The 24,681-nt window shown below is 37.7% G+C and overlaps 1 protein-coding gene across 1 annotated transcript in view; it reads left to right on the top strand.

The window, feature by feature from the left end:
• The window catches only part of LOC121394094 (interferon alpha/beta receptor 1-like), a 50,871-nt gene that overhangs the window by 17,489 nt on the left and 8,701 nt on the right, over positions 1-24,681 (top strand). Inside the window, exons 4-6 of the mRNA XM_041564099.1 lie at positions 7,144-7,298; positions 10,932-11,079; positions 15,328-15,464. Of these exons, the coding sequence (XP_041420033.1) occupies positions 7,144-7,298; positions 10,932-11,079; positions 15,328-15,464 (440 nt within the window). The remainder of the gene's footprint in view (positions 1-7,143; positions 7,299-10,931; positions 11,080-15,327; positions 15,465-24,681) is intronic.

Raw genomic sequence — 24,681 nt, forward strand, 5'->3', positions numbered from 1 at the left:
GCAGAGTTTTTAAACATTTAGTGCTCTTTCACTTAAGTGTAAGGCCAGACGAGGAGATTCGGGGAGATTTTGTCGCCTGGCGACTTATCGCCACGTCTTTTGCGCTACTATCTCCCCGAACTGCCTCAGCGTCTTTTCCCCATAGGCTACAGCGCAAAATCGCCTGCGCTAATGCACACGCGGCGATGTGTTTTCAATAGTCTCCTAAAGTTGCCTCAGTGAGGCAACTTTGGGCGACTATTGAAAACACATCGCCGCATGTGCATTAGCGCAGGCGATTTTGCGCTGTAGCCTATGCGGAAAAGACGCTGAGGCAGTTAGAGATAGTCGCGCAAAAGACGTGGCGATAAGTCGCCAGGCGACAAAATCTCCCCGAATCTCCTCGTCTGGCCTTACCCTTAGGGACCTTTCCTTGAGGGGACTTAAGGTTTACCCAGAAAAACGATATATATATTTTTTTTTTTTTTCATTTTTCAGAACAACCTACACTTTTAAAATTGCTAGAAGTTTGTTGTAATTCAATTTCTCTAATAAGTTATAAGCTTATGTACAAAAAAATAATATATTCCATAATATAAACATTTATTCATTTTATGTATGGAATTACAACTGCTTTGTAAAGACCCAAATCTCCAGAACACGCCAATACCAAATATGTATAATTTTATGGAGATTTCAGATTTGTATAGGTTTGTATAACTCCCAGCAGGACACAACCACATTTCCAAAGTGCTGCTCCAAAAACATGAATACTTCTGGTTTCAAGGCCAAAAATTCCACTAACATTGGATTTGGATTTGGATTGGACCCTAAAAATCTATACTTTTTTGGAAAGGACACATTCTGTAAATACTGTATGTCTGTTTTTGGAAAATGACCTTAAAGCTTCCAGTTTACATTGTCTTGTCTCCAACATAACATTAGGTACCAAGATAAATCACCATAAATATAAAGGCCATGGGTCTACTAAAGTTTGGGGGCCAATGTGCATAGTTTTACCTAAGTATGTGGCATCCAGGGACCCCAAAAAGTATACTAACTTGTGAAAGTCATATGTATTTGGAAAGTACACATTCCATGAATCCAAAATGGGTAGCTATGTCTTTCTACTCCAAAGTACCAAACTGCAACCCTTTCCTAAATGTGGAAGTTTTTAAGAAATTTCAGAAAATCACCTCAAAGCTTACAATTTATAACATCATATTTCCCACATATGATTAGGTATCGGGATAATTCACCCTAAATATGAAGGACAGGGTTTGATTCCCAATGTGCATAGGTGTACCTAAGTATGTGGCCTCTAGGGGTGCCAAAATGAAGATACCACATGTTCAATCATCCTCTGTCATTCCAGCTACTTCAAAAGCAACACATTTACTGCATTTTATGTAGGGTAAAGCTACAAAAAAATGCGGTAACCCCAGAAAGTCATATATTTTTGGAAAGTACACATTAGCAAGAATCTAAAATGGGTAAATATGTATTTCTACTCCAAAGTACCAAACCACAAAGCTTTCCTAACTTTGGTGTTTTTGAAGCGATTTCAGAAAATCACCTTCCACTTTGCAGCATCTTATCTCACACATATCATTAGGTGTCAAGATAAATCACCCTGTCAGGGGTTTACTGAACAGTTAAATGCCGAATTATTGGGCAAAAAAAGCTATATCAAAATATAGTAAGCAAAGAAAACCATATATTTTTGGAAAGTACACATTCTGACTAATCCAACAAGGGTAAATATGCTTTTATACACCAAACTGCAAATCATTTGATGACCAATATGCATAGATGCATAGATTTACCAAAGTATTTGGTATGTGTGGACCCCAGATGAAATAGTGCATATGAATATTCTCACCTGACAACTCAGCTTTTGCAATCTGAGCTCCCTAAGTGTGTATTATGTGCCTCTGGACCCCCTAACTGTACAAAGACCCCCAGAAAACCATATATTTTTAGAAAGTACATATTCTAAAGAATCTAACATGGGTAAAGACATATTTCTACATCAAACTACCAAACTGCAAATCCTTCCTAAGCTTAGTTTTATGACATTTCTAGAAATCTCGTAAAAATGTTGTGATTTGCCGCATTCTCTCACACAATGTTTTATGTACAAAGGAAAATCACCCTAAATATGAACACCATGGGTATACTGAACAGTTTGATGGCCAGTATGCATAAAGATATCAAAGTATGTGGTATGTATGGACCCCGAATGAAAATAGTGCATATGAATTTTCTTGCCTGCCAACTCAGCTTTTGCAATCTGTGTATTATGTACCGCAAGACCCCCTAACTGTACAAAGACCCACAGAAAACTATATTTTTGGAAGGTACATAGTCTAATGAATTCAACAAACAAAAAGACACCTTTGTATTCCAAAGTATCAAATTGTAAAACGTAGGGATGCTCCAAATACAGGATTCGGATTTGTCCAGAATTCAGCCTTTTTCAGCAGGATTCGGATTCGGCCTAATCCTTCTGCCCAGCCGAACCGAATCCAAATCCTAATTTGCATATGCAAATTAGGCGCAGGGAGGGAAATCGCGTGACTTTTTGTCACAAAACAAGGAAGTAAAAAATGTTTTCCCCTTACCACCCCTAATTAGCATATTCAAATTAGGATTCGGTTCGGTATTCGGCTGAATCTTTCGTGAAGGATTCGGGGGTTCGGCCAAATCCAAAATAGTGGATTTGGTGCATCCCTAGTAAAACTATGCTAAAAAAAACACATAAGGGGCAATAATGCAGGGATAAAATTTAAAAAAAAACACAAAAATTGTGCAAAACAATGAAACTATAAAATAACTGATCCATCAGTGTAATTAGTGGTTACAATACCTGATCCATTAGTCACGCTGCAAAAATAAACCGTTTTTAGGTGAAAAACACATCTGTATTACTTTCCAAATGAATGCTGGAAAGGCACAGCATATATACTGTTAGATCAATGAAAAGTGTACATGGTGCAAAAAAAGGAGAGTTGTGGGAGCACTCCAAGGCTAAGTAAAAATATATTTAAATACAGTGGAAGTGCTACTGATCTGGCCAAATTAACTAAAACATAGAGAAAAAGAAGGGGGGGGGGGATTGATGAATGCACATTTCCTGGTCCCCGTCTCATAAGTAATCCATTATCTATGCTAGTGCATGTGTATATACAGAAACAGGGGTTTTTAGTTACAAAATTATGATCATAAAATTGGCCATACCACGTCAAGGTAAACCCATATGGCGGTCCCTGACAATTTACCTCCGGTCATAGTATTCAAAGGTTGGCACCTGCCTGCCATTTAACTGAAACCAATACCCAGGTCAGGAGACAATTATCCCAAGAAATGCTACCATGCAGGGAGGTGCCAGCCAATACCGGAGGTAAATTGTTAGGGACCGCCATATGGCCACCTTGATGTGGTATGGCGGCTTACCAATGTTATGATCATAATTTTGTAACTAAAAACCCCTGTTTAGAGTTAAGTTCCCTTTTAGAGTTAAGATCTTCATGTCCTGAAGCATAAGTGTTGCCCCACTGGTGTATCACATGCTTTGGTCTTGATCTTATGCCGGTGATAACTGATGGTATCCAGGAAATTGATGTGTGAATAAGAATGATTAAGATTAAGTGGCAGTGGAGTAAAATTGGTTACATTTTTGGTGGAATGCCAATAGCTATTTTTCTCATGCTGTCCATATGATAAGTATGTCATCTATATACCAAGGGCCGCTGCCATGAGGCAAGTTAAGGCAAAAAGCCATCTCTTGTAACTTTAAGAGCTACATTTCTGGGTTTTAAGCTCCTCTATTACAGAGAACACTATTGCATTCAATGTGGCCCCCTTTAACCTGCTCCGACGCTTATGCCCCTGGATTGCCCCTATATATACCGTAAATAGGTCAAAGGTCTGGAAGCCAAAAAATTTCCTCTAATGGATTCATAAACAGATTGGCATACTGGGGTGCCATTTTGATTCCCAATCAAACCCAATGCAATGCAATCTTCACGTGGGATGTTATAAAGCTTGGTGTTTTTCTGACATTTGGCTTCAGGATGCCTTCTACCCATCAGAGATGACTTAAGTTCCCTTCTATATATATATGAGTTGGGTCCTCTTTCAGCCTTTTGTTAGACAGTTGACTTTTGACTTTTTATTTGTGTAATCTCAGGTGTCAATTATTACCACAGCACCCCCTTTATCAGTTGGTTTACTTAAAGGAAAACTATACCCCCCAAACAATGTAGGTCTCTATTAAAAGATACTGAGTAAAACAGCTCATGTGTAAAACCCTGCTTCATGTAAATGAACCATTATCATAATTATATACTTTTCTAGTAGTATGTGCCATTGGGTAATCATAAATAGAAAATTGCCATTTTAAAAAATAAGGGCCGCCCCCTGAGATCGTAAGATTCACTGTGCACACATACAAACCACATGTAAGGTCACATGAGCCAATTAACAGACAGAATTCTGCCTTTTGCTTCCTCACTTCTTCCTGTTACAGTTAGTGTTGTAGTATTTCTGGTCAGGTGATCTCTGAGGCAGCACAGATAGAGTAACGAAATGGTGGTTTAAGGCAAGAGATGTAAAAGGGCAATATTTATGTAAATATATATTCCAGTTTGGTAAGATTCTTTAATATGTCATTCAATTTGATATAAACTATCTGTTGCTTAAGTATTCATTTTGGGGGTATAGTTTTCCTTTAATAGGTCTTTGTTGGTTTTTCAAAGTCTGTATAGCATTTTTCTCCTGGATACTGATATTGTAAATGAACTTCCTCTGGCCAAATTCACTAATCCAGAAGGGTCAGCCCAAGTAAATGCCTTTATACAAAGTATTGTAAATTATCTCATCTTGCCAATATTTCCAATGTAATATAATATAAGCAATTATTAATCTTTACATATATTATCTAAACAAAAATCTGATTATATATTGTGACAAGCTGGCTGCTTACACATGTAGTTTTTGGAGGAATTATCAATGATGGGCAGGTTTAGCAGAGGATCAGGAGCAAAAGACAGGGACACAGAAACACAGGTTTATTTCAAAAGGCTTTTCTCAACATTAATTCATTGGCATACAGTTCTTTAGCTTTTGGCATCATGCATTTAAACTTTTTCCCCTCTCTGAGGTTCTCCCCATCTGAGAGCGACTCCTGTTCTCAATTAAATTCTCTCTAAACCTCTCTACTTCCCCTCCAGGGATACTCATTCACTTGCTGCTGGCAGCACAACACCTCCCTCCAGTATACAGAGGTGTCCAGGGCCTCTCAAAGTGGTCTTCCAGAAAACTCACACCCTCTTCCAGCACAAGGAGGCATCCAGGGACACTGAGATGTAATCCCACACCTCTTATCTGCAGCTCACCTGCAGCCTAATCAGACAGCTACCTCTAGCTGGGCAGCTACAAAACCCTAAATGTAGTATGGAATGGAGGACCCATCCTGCTCTCTCCTATTCACTCCAGGGACCTACTGTATTTATCCAATTTTTCCAATACTGGCAAATAAACATAGCCTTGCTTGCTGCAGCAATAAACAGTTTTCCCTGGAGTTCAAACTGTTTACCAGTTTACCACTGGTGAAAATAGATAATATTCATCATCCTTTTCCAACACATTTCTTATAATATTTCTGCTGCAGGGGGTTGTTTATCCAAATCTTTACTCTCTTTACTTCCTAATTAGATTTCACAATGTCACATGTACTAAGGGCATGCATTGGCAAACAGTGTGTATGCACCAGCCTCAAGTGAAAAAGAGCAGGTAGTCCCCATTTAGCTCCCATCATTGTCCATTTTGCATGTGAAATTATCTGTATAAAAGATATGGGAGGCTGGATAAAGCAGATTTTGACTGCACACTTGATAAAGGTACCAGCCTCAACTGCTAGTAAGCATATCTGCACTCTTTAGCACTGACATTTAAGACTATGAGGGGTTGCAGGGAAGGCTATATAGTCCCCCTCATCAGCCCCTTCTGCCACATTAATAGTTCCAGTTTGCCACAAATGAGCAAGTGGTTTAACAGAGGGCTGTGCACATCTGCCCTTTTAAAGGGCGCCTGTTGCCCTATAATATTTTTGGTGCAGACTAATAGAGCCCACATTCCGGTTAGGGTTAACAGTTTTAAAAAAAATGCCCCCACCACTGGCTCTATTAGCCTACATCTTTGGTGGGGGGAAATATATCATAACAGATACCCTTTAAGGTAAAAAATGGCATAAGCTTGGAGCTGATCTTTACTATATTGTGATCAGGGATGTTATTGGGAACAAGTTATATATATTGTACATACTTGACATAAAGGTGGACTATGCCAGACCGACAGGGTCCATAACATTCTGGAATGGTGCTTTGAAAATTTGGTAGTGTATTGTTGTACCTATAAGTCAGAAACCTACATAAAACTATTTATATTTGGTATTGACATGCTTGGGATATGTGGGGCTTTTTAAATAATAAATTCTTTTCTAAAATGTTTTATTACTACTACTACACATATCAGATCTGTTATTTGGAAACCCATTATTCAGAAAGCTCCAAATTACGGAAAGGCCATTTCCAATAGACTCCATTTTATCCAAATAATCCAATTTTTTTAAAATGATTTCCTTTTACTTTTTAGTAATAAAACACTACCTTGTACTTGATCCAAACTAAGAAACAATTAATCCTTACTGAACGCAAAACCAGACTACTGGGATTATTTAATTTGTATATGATTTTCTAGTAGACATAAGGTACAGTATGAAGATCCAAATTACGGAAATATCAGTTATCTGAAAACCCCCAGCTACCAAACATTCTGGATAATAGGTTGCATACCTGTATTATGAAACATTTCATTTTTTACCAAAGTGACGTACAAAATGCTGATTTGGAAAACTCATTGACATCACTGAAGCATTTAACAGAAATAAAAATGCTTAACAAAAAAAAGAAATGGTAAGGTATTTATTTTAAATTTAAAAATATGACAACTGGTAATATACAACTGGTCATCACTACATAGAAATTAAAAGTCATGGAATGATAATTACTTTAAATGTCTCACTTGTTCATACTAAAAAATAAAGTAAAGGCAGTTCTAACCTGAATATTTCCTTCTTGGCTTTTTTCCATTTCCTTCCAGCAACAATTGGACCACCAGCAGTGACACTGAAGACTCATCACACCTCAATTCTTCTAAATATAACAATACCATGGGAAGTACAACAGAGCAAATACCTCATAGATTCAGTAAACAAAAATCACTTCATAATTACGGTTTCACACAAGGATTTAGAGGTATGGCCTGAAACTATATACTGCAAGGCAATTTGTGGATGAATTTGTTTCTGAACAGGAGACATAAGAAGTGTGTATTGTTTCCTTTGCATCCCTGATTGTAACTGTTCAGACTATCACTGAATGGACAAATTGGCAATCTGAGCAGCAAAGATATAGGGGGTGTTCACCTTTAAAAACTTTTTTCAGTTCAATTATTTTCAGGTAGTTCAGCAGAAATACTTTCTGGTGAAGACTTTTACCAATTACTTTTTTATTTGTGACAGTTTTTCCTAATATTGAATGGTAATGTTTAATTTTTCACCTTCGTGTCTTTCTAAAGCAGCTCAGGGTGGGGGTGGAGGGGTCGTTGACTCTGTAACTATTCTAAATTGATTCATTTAATTGCTACATTCTTTATCTTTGGCCCTGCTCAGCAGAATTCCTGAGTATTAACTACTATAACTTATATATTAGTTGCTAATATTCCATTGATATTGCTGAGAAATGTATCAACTAAATGTAACAGATTGTAACAGTTCAGAATCTGCACCTGGATCACTGATGAGCAACCTTTTATATATATATGAAACCTACAAACCTATAGACAAATAAAAATGTCTAACTGCTAATTGATCAAGCCTCAGATTCAGAAAGGGGAAATGAATTCCTGACTCCAAGGTGGCAAGCAGGCCAGTTCTTGGTTCAACTTGTACTAAGAGATATTTAAATAATCTTGTATTTCCTTCCAACCCCTTATTAAAGCGATTGAATGTATCTGCAGTATGACTGATTTAGGGATAGAATTCCACAAGATGGTGCTATTTCAAAATGTAAAAAGTTTTACAACTTGTAAATCTGTAACTTGATAAAGGGCTGAATATTGGCTTGAAGCATTGTATTTTTTGTATTTTTTTTCAGATCAAAACCATGTAATGCTAATAAAGGCTTCTAAAATTGACATTCCTTGAAGGTGCTGTCTCCTAATTTTTGGTCGACATTGAATTTCATCTGCCACTTAGCCTTGCAGAGTGCCAGTTTGTCTAGATCCTGATGCAAAAATGCCACACCCTGAATGGAATGAATTGGGTTGCATAGTTTCTGTCATCTGCAAACACTGATATATTACTTACAATACCCTCCCCTAAGTCTGCCATCAAGTGACTCTCAGGTGTGGCTGTGCCTTGTACTAATGTACCAAGAGATTCCCTATGTCATTTACAGGCCAGTATAACAGAACACATGCTTTATCACCAAACATTTTAGTTAATTTCTCATCTCTTAGCTGATGAATGTAGTGTCATATGAATTATACACATTTAGGGGGGTTATTTACTAAAATCGAAAAATCTCTCACTGTTTTCTTAAAACCACATCGACCAAACGCCGTGCACATTTTTACTGTATTTATGAATAAATTTACCCGAACAAAAATCTTGTGCAGGAAATATCATGGAAAAATAAGAACCTTGTAATTTTTTTGGATTTCATGCCCCGAAAAATCCCTATCTTTTCGGATTATCATCCAAAACCACAAATTGTTCGGATCATTGTACGAAACCAAGTACCGATTATGATATCTTCCTATTGTAAATGGACAACTGCCATTGACTTCTATAAAATACACTGCCAATCTTTCCCCTATGCTGCTGTGTTTTCTTTTTTCTCTGTTTTGTCATTTTAACAACATATTCACTGTATCTGTAAATCTGTAAAGGAGCTTGTATTTACATCAAATGAAATCACTAATATTAACACTATTTCTAATCCAAAAAATTGATTCCTCTACCGTTGTAAATACCTATTTACCCCCCTAAAATTATGTTTGAGATGTAATACAGCAAGGGGGGTTATTTACTAGAGTCCTCCCATTCAGAATTTTATCATGTTTATCAAAAAAATTAACTAAAAAAAAATATGGTGTGGGAAAAGACTATAAATAAAATATAGATAAAATTATGAGAAAAAATCTGAATCGTATGTTTTTATCAGATTTGACGCCCAAAAGCTAAGATTTTTTTCGGATTATCGCCTGAAAATCAGAAATTATCCTGATTATTGATACCTTCCAATTGTATAAGGCACAACTACCATTGACTTCTACATGACCTCAGCTGGTTTGAGATGGAGTTTTTTTTTTTTGATTCAGACAGCCTCGGGGTATAATAAACCTCAAAAATTTTAGTTTCCCCCCCCACAAAAATGGTGTTTTCTTCTTTAAAACCCCAAGTCTCAGTTATGAGGAAAGGTTGACCTAACTGTCAAAGGGGTGGTTAAGGGGATACCGTATGTGATAGCTATGTATAAATATACAAGCGGACCATACAATGAACTGTCTCATGAATTATTCAACACCAGATTAGTGCAAGCACATCCAAGAAAAGTGTTTTTTTTTTTCAAGCAAGACCTGTAAAGCTGTGTAATTCTTTTCCTGAAGCAGTTGTACTGTACTGTAGTTTTAAGACAGGACTGTATGACTTTTCAGGACATGAAAAGTTTATCTACTCTTACTACAAAGTTGATTGAAGAACTATTCAAATTGCTCTCTTGGAGTCAAGAAGTACAGTAATTCCTCCTGCCCCACCAATGCAAACTGAAAAGTCTTCAGATTTTGTTCTATTTTCTCCTTCCTCTGGATCAACTAACAGTTATGCAGGTTTCACAGAAAGGCTGAACATGATGGTTTTGTGTCTTATCTAATACATTACTTATGTCACTTAAATGAAATCCACCTGGCACTCCTAGTAATAGGCGTATCATTAAAGCAAATGTCAGGTTGACTGTTCATAACTTGCTTCTCTCTGCCAGCTGAAAAATGCTGGCAGAAAATATACCCCATTTGCCATAGGCAAGTATTAAGAAAAAGAAGACTTACTAATTAAATTTTTTTTTTACTTTACTTGAGAATATTACAGTTCAGGGCTCAACTGTAAACTTCATATAGCAGAACTCCCATTTTCATTAATTATCAGTGGACCAGAAAAAACTATGTAAAATATGGGAAAATGTTATATCAAGGAAATGCTTTATCCATAATATACTGTATAGTTTGGACCACAAAAAAATCATGTAAAATCAGGGAATATAATATTGAGGTTTCACTGTAAAGTAGAATCCCTCTTTACGTCCTGGAAAAACGTCAATTATTTGTGGCCTGGGTAAGAACTGTTCATTACATTTTCCCAGAATTTATGGTGATTTTTCATGGTCCCTGGGAAAATGTAAAGCAGGGTTTTACTGTATATCAGCACATTAATGGAGTAAGGCACTCAAAAACATGTAAGTCACCAGAGAAGCGCACTGGAGCTCCTGGTCGTCATCTTCTGGACCTTTGTGTAGTTTTTGGGTCTTAACGTTGCATTTGTGCATGCACAGTTGAAACCCATTCCTGACAACTGCAGGCTTCATGGCGGTAAAGACCCCCCGAAGATTACACAAAGTTTCAGAAGATAGCGACCGGGAAAGGTCTTTAAGACATTGCTTAAATTATTTAGTGGTTCCAGAAAAAATAAAATAAACTACAAATTAGCCACTAGGTATATGTACATATGTATATTTGGTTGTGCTGCTTTGAACCAAAATCTTTCAACTTTAGATTTATTAACATGAACTAATTTGAAAACTTTCTTACGGACTAATTGATCTATCTTTTAGATGCCCATTATAGAAATTACAACAAACAATATATGGAATATATCAAACTTGACTCCATGGTCACAATATTGCCTCAGTGTCCTAATGAATTTCCCAGAAATTAAGAAAACCAGTCTTTCAAGCTCTGAACAATGTGTTATACTGAAAGGTAAGCGTTTTAATGCCATGAAAATTAACAGTGTAACATGTTTATCTAATGCAAAAAGGAAAGGTTGTGGGAGCACGCCATGGCTTAATAATAATCTACTAAAATACAATGGAAGTGCTACTGATCTGGCCAAATTAACTACAAACAGAGAAAAAGAAGAAAAATTGATCAATGCACATTCCCTGGTCCCCTGTCATATCAGTAATCTATGCAGATGCATGTATTTACAAAGACAGGGATTTTTTAGTTACAAAATTATGATCATAATAATGATAAGTCACCATACCACATCAAGGTAAAACCCATATGGTGGTTCCCTAACTATTTACCTCTGGTAATGATTTCAAATGCTAAAGCCTCCCGGCATAAGAGCATTACCTGAAATAAAGGTCTCCCGACCTGGGCATTGGTTTTCATCATAGGGCTTAGTCCTCCCCCGCTTTCAAAGGGGAGAGATAACTTAGACGCCAGCATTGGTTCCATGAGATTAATCCTCCCCCGCTTGCGGCTTTTAAGAGAGAGAAACTGGCCAGACCAACACTCATTTCCAAAGGCATTGTTCCACCATTTAAAGAGACGGGTGTGGGGGTGCTACAACCACATGGAAGCCTGGCCTGCAGCATAGCTGCTGAACTTCCGAACAGAATAGATCTGCTACAATACAAAATGCAAAAAGGAAAGGTTGTGGGAGCACTCCAAGGCTTAATAAAAATGTACTAAAATACAATGGAAGTGCTACTGATCTGGACAAATTAACTACAGACATAGAGAAAAAGAAGAAAAATGGATCAATGCACATTCCCTGGCCCCCTGTCATATCAGTAATCTATGCAGATGCATGCATTTACAAAGACAGGGGTTTATCTATCTTGTAGCTTTAAACGTCTTTAAAATATTTTTTTAAATCATTTTGAGAGAGCTCAAATACAAAACAGTTTTTTACTCTACTCTAAGGGGCTGATTTATTAACATTTGTCATTGACTTTAGGACCATTAGTTAAAAGGGGTGGGTTTGCGGGTGCTACAAACCACATGATGCTCAGCCACAGTTCCATTCTGAAGTGCTGGCTCTGAAAGCTCAGGATCAGGCACAATGACCTGATATGTCTGCCTACACACCAATATTACACTAAGGGCTTAAACTCACCAGTCATACGGGGAGTAGCCTATAAGAATACGTAAAAGATGTAAAGAACCCAAATTCTGGAACACACAGCTAACACACTTATTATTATTATTCTGCCTCCAATAATACACAAGGAGTAGCACTCCTTTTAAGAGACTTGTGTCCAATAACAACAAATGCAATACACACACAAATTCAGAGGGTAGGATAGTGCTCTTATTGGGAGAGTTAAATAGTAAACCCATGACAATAGTGGGTCTATAATTTCACAGCACTAAGTATTCCTAGTTCCTTACACACCTTAATAAATGTGTTACTACAAAACAGGAGATCTGGTAGCTGCAGGAGATTTCAATACCATTTTAGATAGTTATTGGATAGATCAGGTACCTGTAAGGGCCACTGGTAGTGATGGGCAAATTTGTCCAGTTATGCTTTGCAGCGAAATTTGCGAATTTCCCACGAAATTCATGAAATGGGCAAAAAAATAGTGAAACGAAAATTGACGCCGGCATCAAAATTTGCGTTTCGTGAATTTTTCACCTTTTTCAAAATTGACGCTGGCGACAGTTCTGACGCGACAACATTTGACGTACATTAAAGTCAATGGGTGTCTGTTTACTTCGGTGTCGGAATTGTTGGCGGCATTGGAATTGTCGCCGGCGTCAGAAAACGTTGACGCTGGCAAATTTTTGCGGCAATTTTGCAAATGTATTCACCGGCGGCGAAATGTGGAAATTCTCCGTGAATTCACGACTGCCGAATAAATTCGCCCATCACTAGCCACTGGCCGAGCAAATAAGCAGCTACTTATTTTCATGAAGGATAACTATCTCTTTGAGAGATCTACACCCTACTAAGAGAGACAACCCTTTTACTCACTGACAAACAAATCATATTTTACGCTTTCACAAAATTTTACGCTACATTATATGGTGGAACCACTATATCAATAACTTGCAGACAACACAAAAAAAGGTCCTGGAGGCTGCCATCACAGAAGACAGAAGACAAAAAACAAGCAAAACAGCAACATAAACAAAAACGCATTAGGCCCCACAGCAACATCATTGGGCCTCCTACACTTGCAATTTTCATAACTTATGCAATAACATACGTTACTTTCAAATAAACTTACTTAACTTGCATGTCAAGAGATGACAAGACAGGACAGCATGACAGGGGTAGGCAGGTGGGTAGGGCAAACTCCACTGACCCTTCCAATTAATTAAAAAATTTTACCCTGACCCTTAATTAAAAGAATTACATTAGCACATTTATTAATGTACTATTTATATGAATTACTACTAACTAGTTAATGGTTCCCGTAAATTTATACACTTTACACAACTCTATGTAAGCAAAAAGTTATGTGACTTCTCCAGCTCTCCCTGCCCCATTCTATTGGTACCGTATACATTTGCAGTAATGTAGTGCTGGATCAAGAAAGAAAAGAGGATATTAGAAGTCACCTTGGAGCTCCATGACCTTTATAAAAGTGTTCAGAATTCAACCTCATGTTTTTATATGGTCATGGAACTCTTTAGAGACTTATATTTTATATTATTATTATATTATTATTTTTATTATTAATAATAATAATAATAATAATTACTAATAATAATATATTTTTAATATCCTTATCTTTTACAATAGGGGCAACATTATTCATTGTATTTGTACACTCCACCTCTGATCCCAATACTTTGATCTCACCCATTCTTAACCTGATATAAAAGTCGAAAAACAAGTATAGGGGAGGGTGCACAGGCTGGCTCATTATGCATATGCATCGACATGGTTGTCTATACAGAGAGCTCCCTCCCAATGCAAAGTGATCATGAGGGAGATTTTCTTAAAAATATAATACTGTGGTTTCCTCTACCCGCATGGGGACCTTTCTCAAGGATATTGTGCAGTATGAGTGTTGCAATTAAAGGACAAGGAAAGTAAAACTAAAGAAGTAGGTTAGAAATGTTGTACATTATGTTTTGGGCTTCTGTACCAGCCCAAGGCAACCACAGTCCTTTAGCAGTAAAGATCTGTGTCTCCAAAGATGCCCTAGTAGCTCCCCATCTTCTTTTCTGCTGGTTCACTGCACATGCTCTATGCTGCTGTCAGTTACTGAGCTTAGGGACCGACTCACAATATACAGTACACATAGAATATAAATGTCACAATATATGACTTGATTAGCAAATTAATACAGATAATTACTACATGGCAGTACTGAAACCAGTGCAACTAGCATCTGAATTAATAATCAGCCTTGTGGCATCAGCTTATATTACAGATGAACCTCATTTTTGCTTAATAGTTTGCAACGACCCCTAAGCTTCTCAACAGCTGCTCAAAGCTCACTGAGTGTGTGAGTGTTGCAGATACTTTCCAAGATGGTGACCCCCTGTGACAAGTTTGAAGTCCTGGATCATTGCTGCTATTGAGAGGCTGAAACTTTATGCTGGTGCAATAAGCTCAGTATATAAAACATGGCATTTTTAGGCCTATTCATTTTTAGGGTTTAGTACCCTCCCCCATTAGTGAATTGTGACACCAAGATAACATTGTAAGTCCATATTAAGAATGTCAGTACAAGGGTTTTCTACTTCTCCATTGAAACAACATGTGCAAAATTTTGTCACACCACCAGGTATCAGTGTTCACACTGTATATAAATGTGTAAATTTTAAAGGAAAGTGAAAGTTTGTATTTTACAAAAAAGGAAACTTTGTCTTTTACATACAAACAATAAAGAACAGCTTTACTTACAGAGTTGCAAGGTTATTCACTTTGTATTCAAATAGATATTATGTTTAGGTTCCTGTAAAGTGGAAAAATACAGAACTTGTAAAAGTCATGAAACCATGTCTGAAAACAAAGTTAGGTCAAGAAACAGTTCAGTTGCAGTTGTCCAGTACAAGGTTTTTCTCCTCCATTCAAACAACATGTGCAATATTTCTTCACACCACCTATTGCTCTGTTACCCTGTAGCTCCAGTGGAGCTGTAGATTAACATGTTCAACATCACAATGAGGTAGTATGTGAAACCAAATAAGATGATCATGGTTCAAGTACAGTTTATTATGTTTATCATTTTCCTTTTCCTGTTTTTATCTTTCAAGGTGTGGAAGCCAAAGGTCTCATCACAGGATCACTTGTGGCAGCAATTGTAGCGTTTATAGTGGCTTGCTTTCTGGGAATCTACGTAGCCTTGAATAGATATGTTTTGAATCCCAAAACACGTCTTCCGTCTAATCTGGTAAATAGCACATTAAAACAAATAATGGTAAATTTAGAATAAGGTAAAAATGTAAAAACATGTACTGTAAAAAATTATCAGGGCTGGCTGTGGTGCTCATGTTTTTAATAGTCACTTTGACATTTGTTTCATGTGTACACAATGTAGTATTTCTGCTTCACATACTGGCATTCTTTTCTTACACCCACTGATGATGTCATCAGGTGCTTGTACATAGGTATTTAAATGAGGGTGGATGGGCCAATTCTCTGTGTCTATAAAGATCAATTATATTTTAGTTTGGATCAAGTACAAGGTACTGTTTTATTATTACAGAGAAAAGGGAAATCATTTTTACAAATTTGTATTATTTCATTATAATGGAGTCTATGGGATATGGCCATTCTGTAATTTGGAGCTTTCTGGATAACGGGTTTATGGATAACAGATCCCATGCCTGTACTGTATGGAGATCCAAATACAGAAAGACTTTTTGTCTGGGAAGCCCCAGGTCCCGAGCATTCTGAATAACAGATCTCATACTTGTGTGTGTAGTGCTATAGTAAATTGAGTACACCATTCTCTATGAGCCCCACTCCCAATATTGTGCTCTGAATGAGACTTTCAATCTTAGAGAGTAAGCCATCGCAAATGGTGTGGAGGCAGGGTGTAGTGTAACTGTAACTTTGTAACTTGATGCAGGGTGCAATAATTGAGCACCAATGGTTCTTATAACTTAACCAATGAACATATTTATTGAACAATACAATCCTCAATGGAGTGTACATAAGAGCAAGCAGGATCATACATCCACACAGTGGATAGGCACATACTCACAGCACCTTTGGTCAGTATTAGTCCCCACAGGGAAAAGAACATACACAGCAGCAATGAAAGTACACCCAGCATTCAGCCTTTTCCTTAAGTGGAACCCAGGGGAATCTCTACAACCCTAAGTCTGTACACTTAGTCCCTACTTCTGGGCAATTAGTACCTGGGATATTAATCCCTCTGACTCTCCTCATCGGAGCCTTAAGCTGCTCAGCTAAATAGCCTATCTATCTGTCACTCCTAGAGTGACCTCTTAAGGTGAGTATCCTATCCTTACTAGACCTGACCTGTCTAGGTTCCACTCGAGCTCTGCCTGCCTGCTTAGGCTAGAGCCAGCACAAGATGGACCCTGAGCGCATGGCTACCAAGGGTTTTATACTTTAGCACAGTGTCATCTACTGGTCACTATTGTAAGCACCAAGGGCATAGCTTATACGAGGTTTCAGTCCCACTTGGGGACCTTTCTCAAGGATATTGTGCAGTATGAGTGTTGCAATTAAGTACCCACCCCCATCAGTGACTTCTGGCACCAAGATAACATTATAAATCCATTTTAAGAATGTCAGTACAAGGTTTTTCTACTTCTCCATTGAAACAACATGTGCAAAATTTTGTCACACCACCAGGTATCAGTGTTCACACTGTATATAAATGTGTATATTTTAAAGGAAAGTGAAACTTTGTATTTTACAAAAAAGGAAACTTTGTCTTTTACATACAAACAATAAAGAACAGCTTTACTTACAGAGTTGCAAGGTTATTCACTTTGTATTCAAATACATCTTATTTTTAGGTTCCTGTAAAGTGGAAAAATACAGAACTTGTAAACGTCATGAAACCATGTCTGAAAACAAAGTTAGGTCAAGAAACAGTTCAGTTGCAGTTGTCCATTTAACCCCTTAGGGGGAACACAATCGAAAAGGCTTCATGTTTTAATAACAGCTTCTCAATATCACCACCCATGGACGTTTTACATATGTGATCAATGGGCATGCATTTAAATTGGAACAGATCATGCCTAGCTTCCCGCCAGTGTTTTGCTACTGGTTGCTGGACAATGTCCTGTTTATCAGGATCTACTTTTCTGTCTATATCCAGTGCTGCCCCAATGCTGGCCCTATGAATATTGATCCTTTCTTTTAGCTGTCTAATGGTTTTGCCGCAATAAATGAGACCACATGGACACTTGAGCCTGGTGTTTCTAGAGTAGATAAACCTGAGTTTGCATGGAACCCTCTGTCCCAAGGTATCGTCATTGGCCACTATTTCCCAATAGTTGAGCACAGCTATTGGGAAATAGTGGTCAATGCAACACTTTCTAACACCTCATCCAGGAGTGTACAAGTGCAAGGGTTGTGTAGTGTGTAATACACTAATTTTGGGAGCAGAATTCAGGCACATAAGGACAGGTAAAGAGTATAAAATCAGGCATAGGATGACGTGCACCAAAACCATGGTGGTGTATGTCATCAAATGTCCATGTAGTCTCATTTATTGCAGCAAAACTGAAAGGATCAATATGCATAGGGCCAGCATCAGGGCAGTACTGGATATAGATAGAAAAGTAGATCTTGGTAAACAGGACATTGCCCAGCAACCAGTAGCAAAACACTGGCGGGAATCTAGGCATGATCTGTCCCAATTTAAATGCATGTCCATTGAGGGGTGGTGATATTGAGAAGCTGTTATTAAAACGTGAAGCTTTTTTATTTTTATGAGTTGGATTGTGTTACCCCTAAGGGGTTAAATGGACAACTGCAACTGAACTGTTTCTTGACCTAACTTTGTTTTCAGAAATGGTTTCATGACATTTACAAGTTCTGTATTTTTCCACTTTACAGGAACCTAAACATATTATCTATTTGAATACAAATTGAATAATCTTGCAACTCTGTAAAAAAAAAGTTGTTCTTTATTGTTGTTATGTAAAAGACAAAGTTTCCTTTTTTGTAAAATACAAAGTTTCTCTTTTCTTGAAAATGGACACATTTATATACAGAAAGAGTGCGTACACTGACACCTGGTGGTGTGAAGAAATATTGCACATGTTTGAATGGAGAAGGAGTCATTAGGGTTGAGGAGGCTGCCTCATACAGATTTAAATAAACAAAAGGCAGTGGCTTAACTACCAGGGGTGCAGGTGGTGCAATTGCACCCAGGTCCACACCTCCTTGGGGCCCACAGGAGCCGCAATAACGGTTATCGCCGGAGGCTGGGCAGGGGGAGATTTTACAGCTGGCACAATTCATAGGGGGAGAGCCCAACAGGGGGGCCCAGGTGCCCATGTTGTACCAGGGCCCACTGGTGAGTAGTTACGCCACTGACAAAAGGAATCCTGGTAATGAATTCCAAACAAGCTCCAAGAAAATCCATTTACATGGCTTTATCCTATAGGCTAAAGCTCACCCACTGGGTTTTTAAAGCAGAAGCCAGGATAATAGCTGATCAGATTCCCAACTACAGACCAGATTCGCACTACACTGATGAGCCTCAAGAAATGTAGTTGGGAAAATGATCAGCTATTATCCTGGCTTCTGCTTTAAAAACACAGTGGGTGAGCTTTAGTCTATAGGATAAACCCATGTAAATGGGATTTTCTTGGTGCTTGTTTGGAATTCATTCCCAGGTTTCCTTTTGTTTATTTAAATCTGTATGAGGCAGTCTCCTTAACCCAAATGACTTGTATGCGAAACCAAACAGTGACTCTATCTAAGCTGATTAGATAACCCTGCTCTACACTGATGAGCCTCAAGAAAGGTGAAACCAGTCTGTAGTTGGGAATCTGATCAGCTATTATCCTGGCTTCTGCTTTAAAAACCCAGTGGGTGAGCTTTAGCCTATAGGATAAACCCATGTAAATAGGATTTTCTTGGAGCTTGTTTGGAATTCATTCCCAGGATTCCTTTTGTTTAATGGAGAAGGAGAAAAACCTTGTACTGACTATAGCGAAAATTAAAATTTTATATTAGCTTCAGCATACTGAAGTAAATACAATCAATTAAAAATTCTGTACTGTTTTTGAAATAGTTAAGTTTATCTTCACTATTCTTTTCTCAGCATCTGTTTCGCTTTTAATTCATTTAGGTATTGGGTGTGAGATGTGTTAGAGCTCACTCTATTAAAATCACTAAGAATCCTGTCTCTCTACGTGCAGAATTTGTGCGAAAGGCAGTTATTTTGTTAGATTTTGTTTGTACTGGAATCAGTTATTTGAGTGAGCTCTAATAAGTCTGCTAGGAAAGGGAGCCCCCCTATAAGATATATTGGATCATTCATCTGACACCTAACTGCTGCATGAAGACAGAATGTAGAGAAACAGATGCTGGGAGAGGAATAGTGAATATAAACTTGATTATTTAATAAACAATGCAGAATTTTAATTGATTGTATTTAGAAAGTTTCTTACTTCAGTATGAGGAAGCTTATATTAAATTTCCATTTTCACGATAGTTCCCCTTTAATATGGACTTATGACATTATCTTGGTGCCAGAATTCACTAATGGGGGTGGGTACTTAATTGCAACACTCATACTGCACAATATCTTTGAGAAGGGTTCCCAAGTGGGACTGAAACCTCGTATAAGATGTAAATTTGTGTGAAATAAATCAAGCATAGGTGTTGGAACTGGGGGGGCGGGCACAGGGTCCGTGGCCCCCCGAATATTCCTCCTCCAGTTTGGAATTTTTTGTTGCTGTTTTTTTGTGTGTTCTGGACTGGTTTGTGTCTGTGAGTCCCGTCTGCTGCAGTGAAGGAGCCCGGAAGAGGAGACAGTGGCGGGCTGGCAGTGTAACAACAGGGAGCAGGGGGAGAAGTTGCACCAGGGTCCACTCCCCCTTCCCCTTGCGCCACAGCGTAAAATGTCAGCGCGTCTAGAGGGGTGGAGGTGGTGGTGCACATTCTGTGCTTGGGCCCAGCATTAACTACAGTAGTTTCGCTTCGGAGCAGCATGGAGTTGGCACATCACACACTGCTGCATTATGCATTTGCATTTGAGACTCCTGAGAATCCTCCTGATCTGTGTGGCAGACTGGAATTCCACTAGGCACCCTTGTGAATCATCCTAGGTGAGGGGCTGATCATCATTGCCAATTTGTCAATGTATGTACTCATTTATTTGTCTCTTCTCCAGCTATGGGCAGTGAGGGGTATTTATACATGTAATTTCCCCTTTGCCATCCTGCTGCTATGGGTTTTGTGGAGTATATATACATGCAATTGCCCCTTTGCCATCCTGCTATGGGTTCTCGGGGGTATGTATACATGGAATTGCACTGTGCCATCCTACTATCAATTCTGGGGGTTTTATACATGGAATTGCCATGGTGATATCCTGCCATGCATTCTGGGGGCATTTATACATGTAATTGTGCCTTTGACATCCTACTATGAATTCTGGGGGTTTTATAAATGGTATTGTGCCTGTGCCATCCTACTATGAATTTTGGGGTATTTATACATGGCATTGCCACTGTTCCATCTTAATATTAGTTCTGGGGGTATTTATACTTGGAATTGCCACCGTTCCATCTTGATATAAGTTCTGGTGGAATTTATACATGGAATTGCCATTCTGCTATGAATTCTGGAGGTATTTATAAATGAAGTTGCCATTCCGCTATGATTTCTAGGGGTATTTATACATGGAATTCCACTGTGCTGTCCTGCTTTCTGGGTGGGGGGGTATACAAAAAATACAGGGTTAACTTAGTACAAAGTTAATCCAGAAAATGGTCCAATTTCATCTTAGAGTCAGGAAGAAATTTTTTGTAGTAAATTGGAGAAGCTTTAGAATGGTTTGTTCTCCTTCCTTTGTATCAGCTAGAAGGTTTTACTTAGGCCAAAGGGCTAGATGTGACTTTTTTCAAACTAAATGACTATGCTTACATATAATTATTATGCTGATGCAGTGGGATTAGATCATTTGTACAAATGTCCCATTATAATATAACATTGCTGTCTAACTAGCATAAAAGGGATGCATGTAGTGAGAGATATTTGAATTTTTCACATTACTAATGCAGCTCCTCATACCTTGCATTTTGGCAGAGCAATAGAGTGACGCAGTACATCTGGATGTGCTAGAATTTATAGACTTGGAGTGCCTGTGTTCACTGATTCTTACTATATAATGCATTAGTTTACTTATACCCACTTTGTTTTATTGTATATTGTGCTTGGCCTGCCAGTATTCTCTATATCTTACTGCTTGTGGTGCCATTGTCCATTGCTCTCTATGTATGTATTTGGTGTGCGAGGGCACTCTGATTATTCTTAGTCTATAATGTTCTTTATAGTGCTTGTGGTGCCTTCTTTTTATGTTCTTGGGAGATCAGTACCTACTGTGTTATGTTTTGGGTAGTCGAGGATGAGTAGAGTATAACAGTGCTTTATTAGCAGAGTCATGCAGGCATTCCACAATAGTAACTTTCACTTTTAAGCTACCAGGAACTATGCACAGTAACTCATGTAGACAGTGACACCTGCAGGCCATTTTTATAAACACCACATACTGCTTCTTTGTATGTCTTTAGAGTACCTTACAGTCTCTGCATGTAATGTACTTTAGGTGCCAGAATCTTTTTCCCCATAATGTGTTTGTAGTGCCAGCATTCACAGCTCTCAGTTAAAATTGTACATGTAATGTTAATACCCCCTTACTGCAGTGCAAGACGTTAAGCAAATTTTGCCCCAATGCTATGGTTTGATTTTCCTGAAAATTCAGTGAAACCACACGGGACTTCATAGGGAGTGGCCTCTGTCCTTCATCTTGGGCCCCCCTGCCAAAACCATCCTTTGCTGAAACATATAATCAACATATACTGTATTCACAAATAACAGTGAGTGCTGATCCTCCATTCATATACTGCAACATTTTCACCTCTGGCTTTATTGGTTTGAGTGCAGGCACTGTGGGGCGTATATATATATATATATATATATATATATATATATATATATATATATATATATATATATATAAAAGCCATAGGGTCGGTGCACACAGAACACAAAATGGATGCCTAGGTGCTGGAGCAATTGAACATTGTATGGAAGTAACAAAAAGGGTCCGCACACACAGGACTTGAGTGAGAAAATAAGTTGGTCGTTTATTCAACGTTTCGGCCCAGTCACATGAGCCGTCCTGAAGACGGCTCATGTGACTGGGCCGAAACGTTGAATAAACGACCAACTTATTTTCTCACTCAAGTCCTGTGTGTGCGGACCCTTTTTGTTACTTCTATATATATATATATATATATATATATATATATACATACAGAGTCTGTGACCTGGGTGCCAAGTGGAACATGATAAAGCAAAAGGTAAAAACTGGCACACTCAGGATTTGTATATTATGCAAAAAGAGAGGAGATTATAGAAATGAAAAGAAGTAAAACCCCTCTCTATTCAATTGACCACCAATTAAAGAAAATTCAAATATTAGTGCAGCAGTGTCAGAGTTTATTAACAGTTTCGTTAACGGTTACTAACCCAGTGTTGCTTCAATTATTGGGCAGCCATTGCTGGGTTACCCAATAAACTGCTATGTGCTAGGTGCTAATAATTCATTAGCAATTAAAAATCATGTAACAGGATTAATTAATATTGTGCTATAAAGTGCTAGTGCTTCAAATGAAATTAAGAAGTTAACTTAAATAACCAGGATTAAATTGACCCAGGTGAGATTAAAGTTAATTCATTATTATATATCACACATTAAAATCCATTCATTATAGAAGATTGTAAATAACTGATTAACTGTTATTTACAATCTTCTATAATGAATGGATTTTAATGTGTGATATATAATAATGAATTAACTTTAATCTCACCTGGGTCAATTTAATCCTGGTTATTTAAATTAACTTCTTAATTTCATTTGAAGCACTAGCACTTTATAGCACAATATTAATTAATCCTGTTACATGATTTTTAATTGCTAATGAATTATTAGCACCTAGCACATAGCACTTTATTGGGTAACCCAATAATTGAAGCAACACTGGGTTAGTAACCGTTAACGAAACTGTTAATAAACTCTGACACTGCTGCACTAATATTTGAATTTTCTTTAATTGGTGGTCAATTGAATAGAGAGGGGTTTTACTTCTTTTCATTTCTATAACACATTATTTTGGTAATCACACCTCTTTCGTTCGGAAAACGTATTGCTTTTTTAGGAAGGTACACTGAACAATTCTTTCTTTACAAAAAGAGAGGAGAGTTTATAAAGGTCCTGGTTTAGGACCTTTATCAGGAACAGCAAACAAACAGAACCCCCACCAACAAACAAACATATATACCACTTCCAAGATGGCTGCCAAACAGTTGCTAGGCATCATTGTAAAACACAGTACATGTGTTAGAAATGTAATTACGATATAATTTTACAAAAAGCGTTTTGTCATTGTTATGATCCAAAGTGACACCTTTTTGGAGGAGTAAGGATAGCCAAGAGTGCAAGGAGAATGCATATAGAAAAAATAGAGTAGGTGGTATAGGTAGCATAACCTGCTGATATGAAGTGCTCAAATCCATCACCTGTAGTCAAAATGAGAGGGATCACCAGTATCCAGCCAATTATCTGTTTATACTGCAGAGATGAGCGTGCTAGAGCATCAAGCCTCCCTAATCTACCCCAATGGATACCATTGCTAAGCACCGCCCCATAGCAACCATGGTCTCCAGATAGACCAAACAAATGTACATTGCAAAAGTGCTTAGAATAGTACCCTCATTAATTTTACATTCACTTATTTTTAAGGTTTACTTATCCTTTAAAAATAATCGACCAAACTCCCAAAACTGAATCACCTCAATTTACCAATATTTTTTCTCGAAATACATTGTAACAAAATTGAGAGTCAATTTGAATTGTGCACTGTTTTTAAACTGACGCTTCGAAGACCCGACTTTTTCGAGTTGTCTCTCAAAAAACTTGAATTATTCAGATTATTGAAGGAAAACTAGTGCAAGCAGCCCGAAACTGTAGAGAAACCTTAAGGCAAAAAACATTTCAATTCCAATTGTTAAAGGGACCATCTGCCATTGACTTCTACGTGATTTGAGACACTAACTCCAAAAGGAAGAATGTGAGGATCTCCAATAATCAAGAGCTAAATATTTTTTTAAAAAAGTAGAAAATTTATTAGGACATAAAACCTAACGCTTTCGTGCCTGATAGGGCACTTACTCATAGGCTAAATGGCACACCCCTGTACACATTTTATAAAGGGGCTGTCCCCAATCACAACAAAGCACGCATGTGTTTCCACTTATGTTACAAATTGTGAAGTTCCACCTAGTGGTTAAAAAACAAATGAATACAAAAATACAAAAATACAAAATACAAAAGATACACATCAAACTAAAACTGAAAAATAAAGAAAAAAAAGATATATATG

This window comes from Xenopus laevis, chromosome 5S (genome assembly GCF_017654675.1).
Source record: "Xenopus laevis strain J_2021 chromosome 5S, Xenopus_laevis_v10.1, whole genome shotgun sequence".
Classification (NCBI taxonomy): Eukaryota; Metazoa; Chordata; class Amphibia; order Anura; family Pipidae; genus Xenopus; species Xenopus laevis.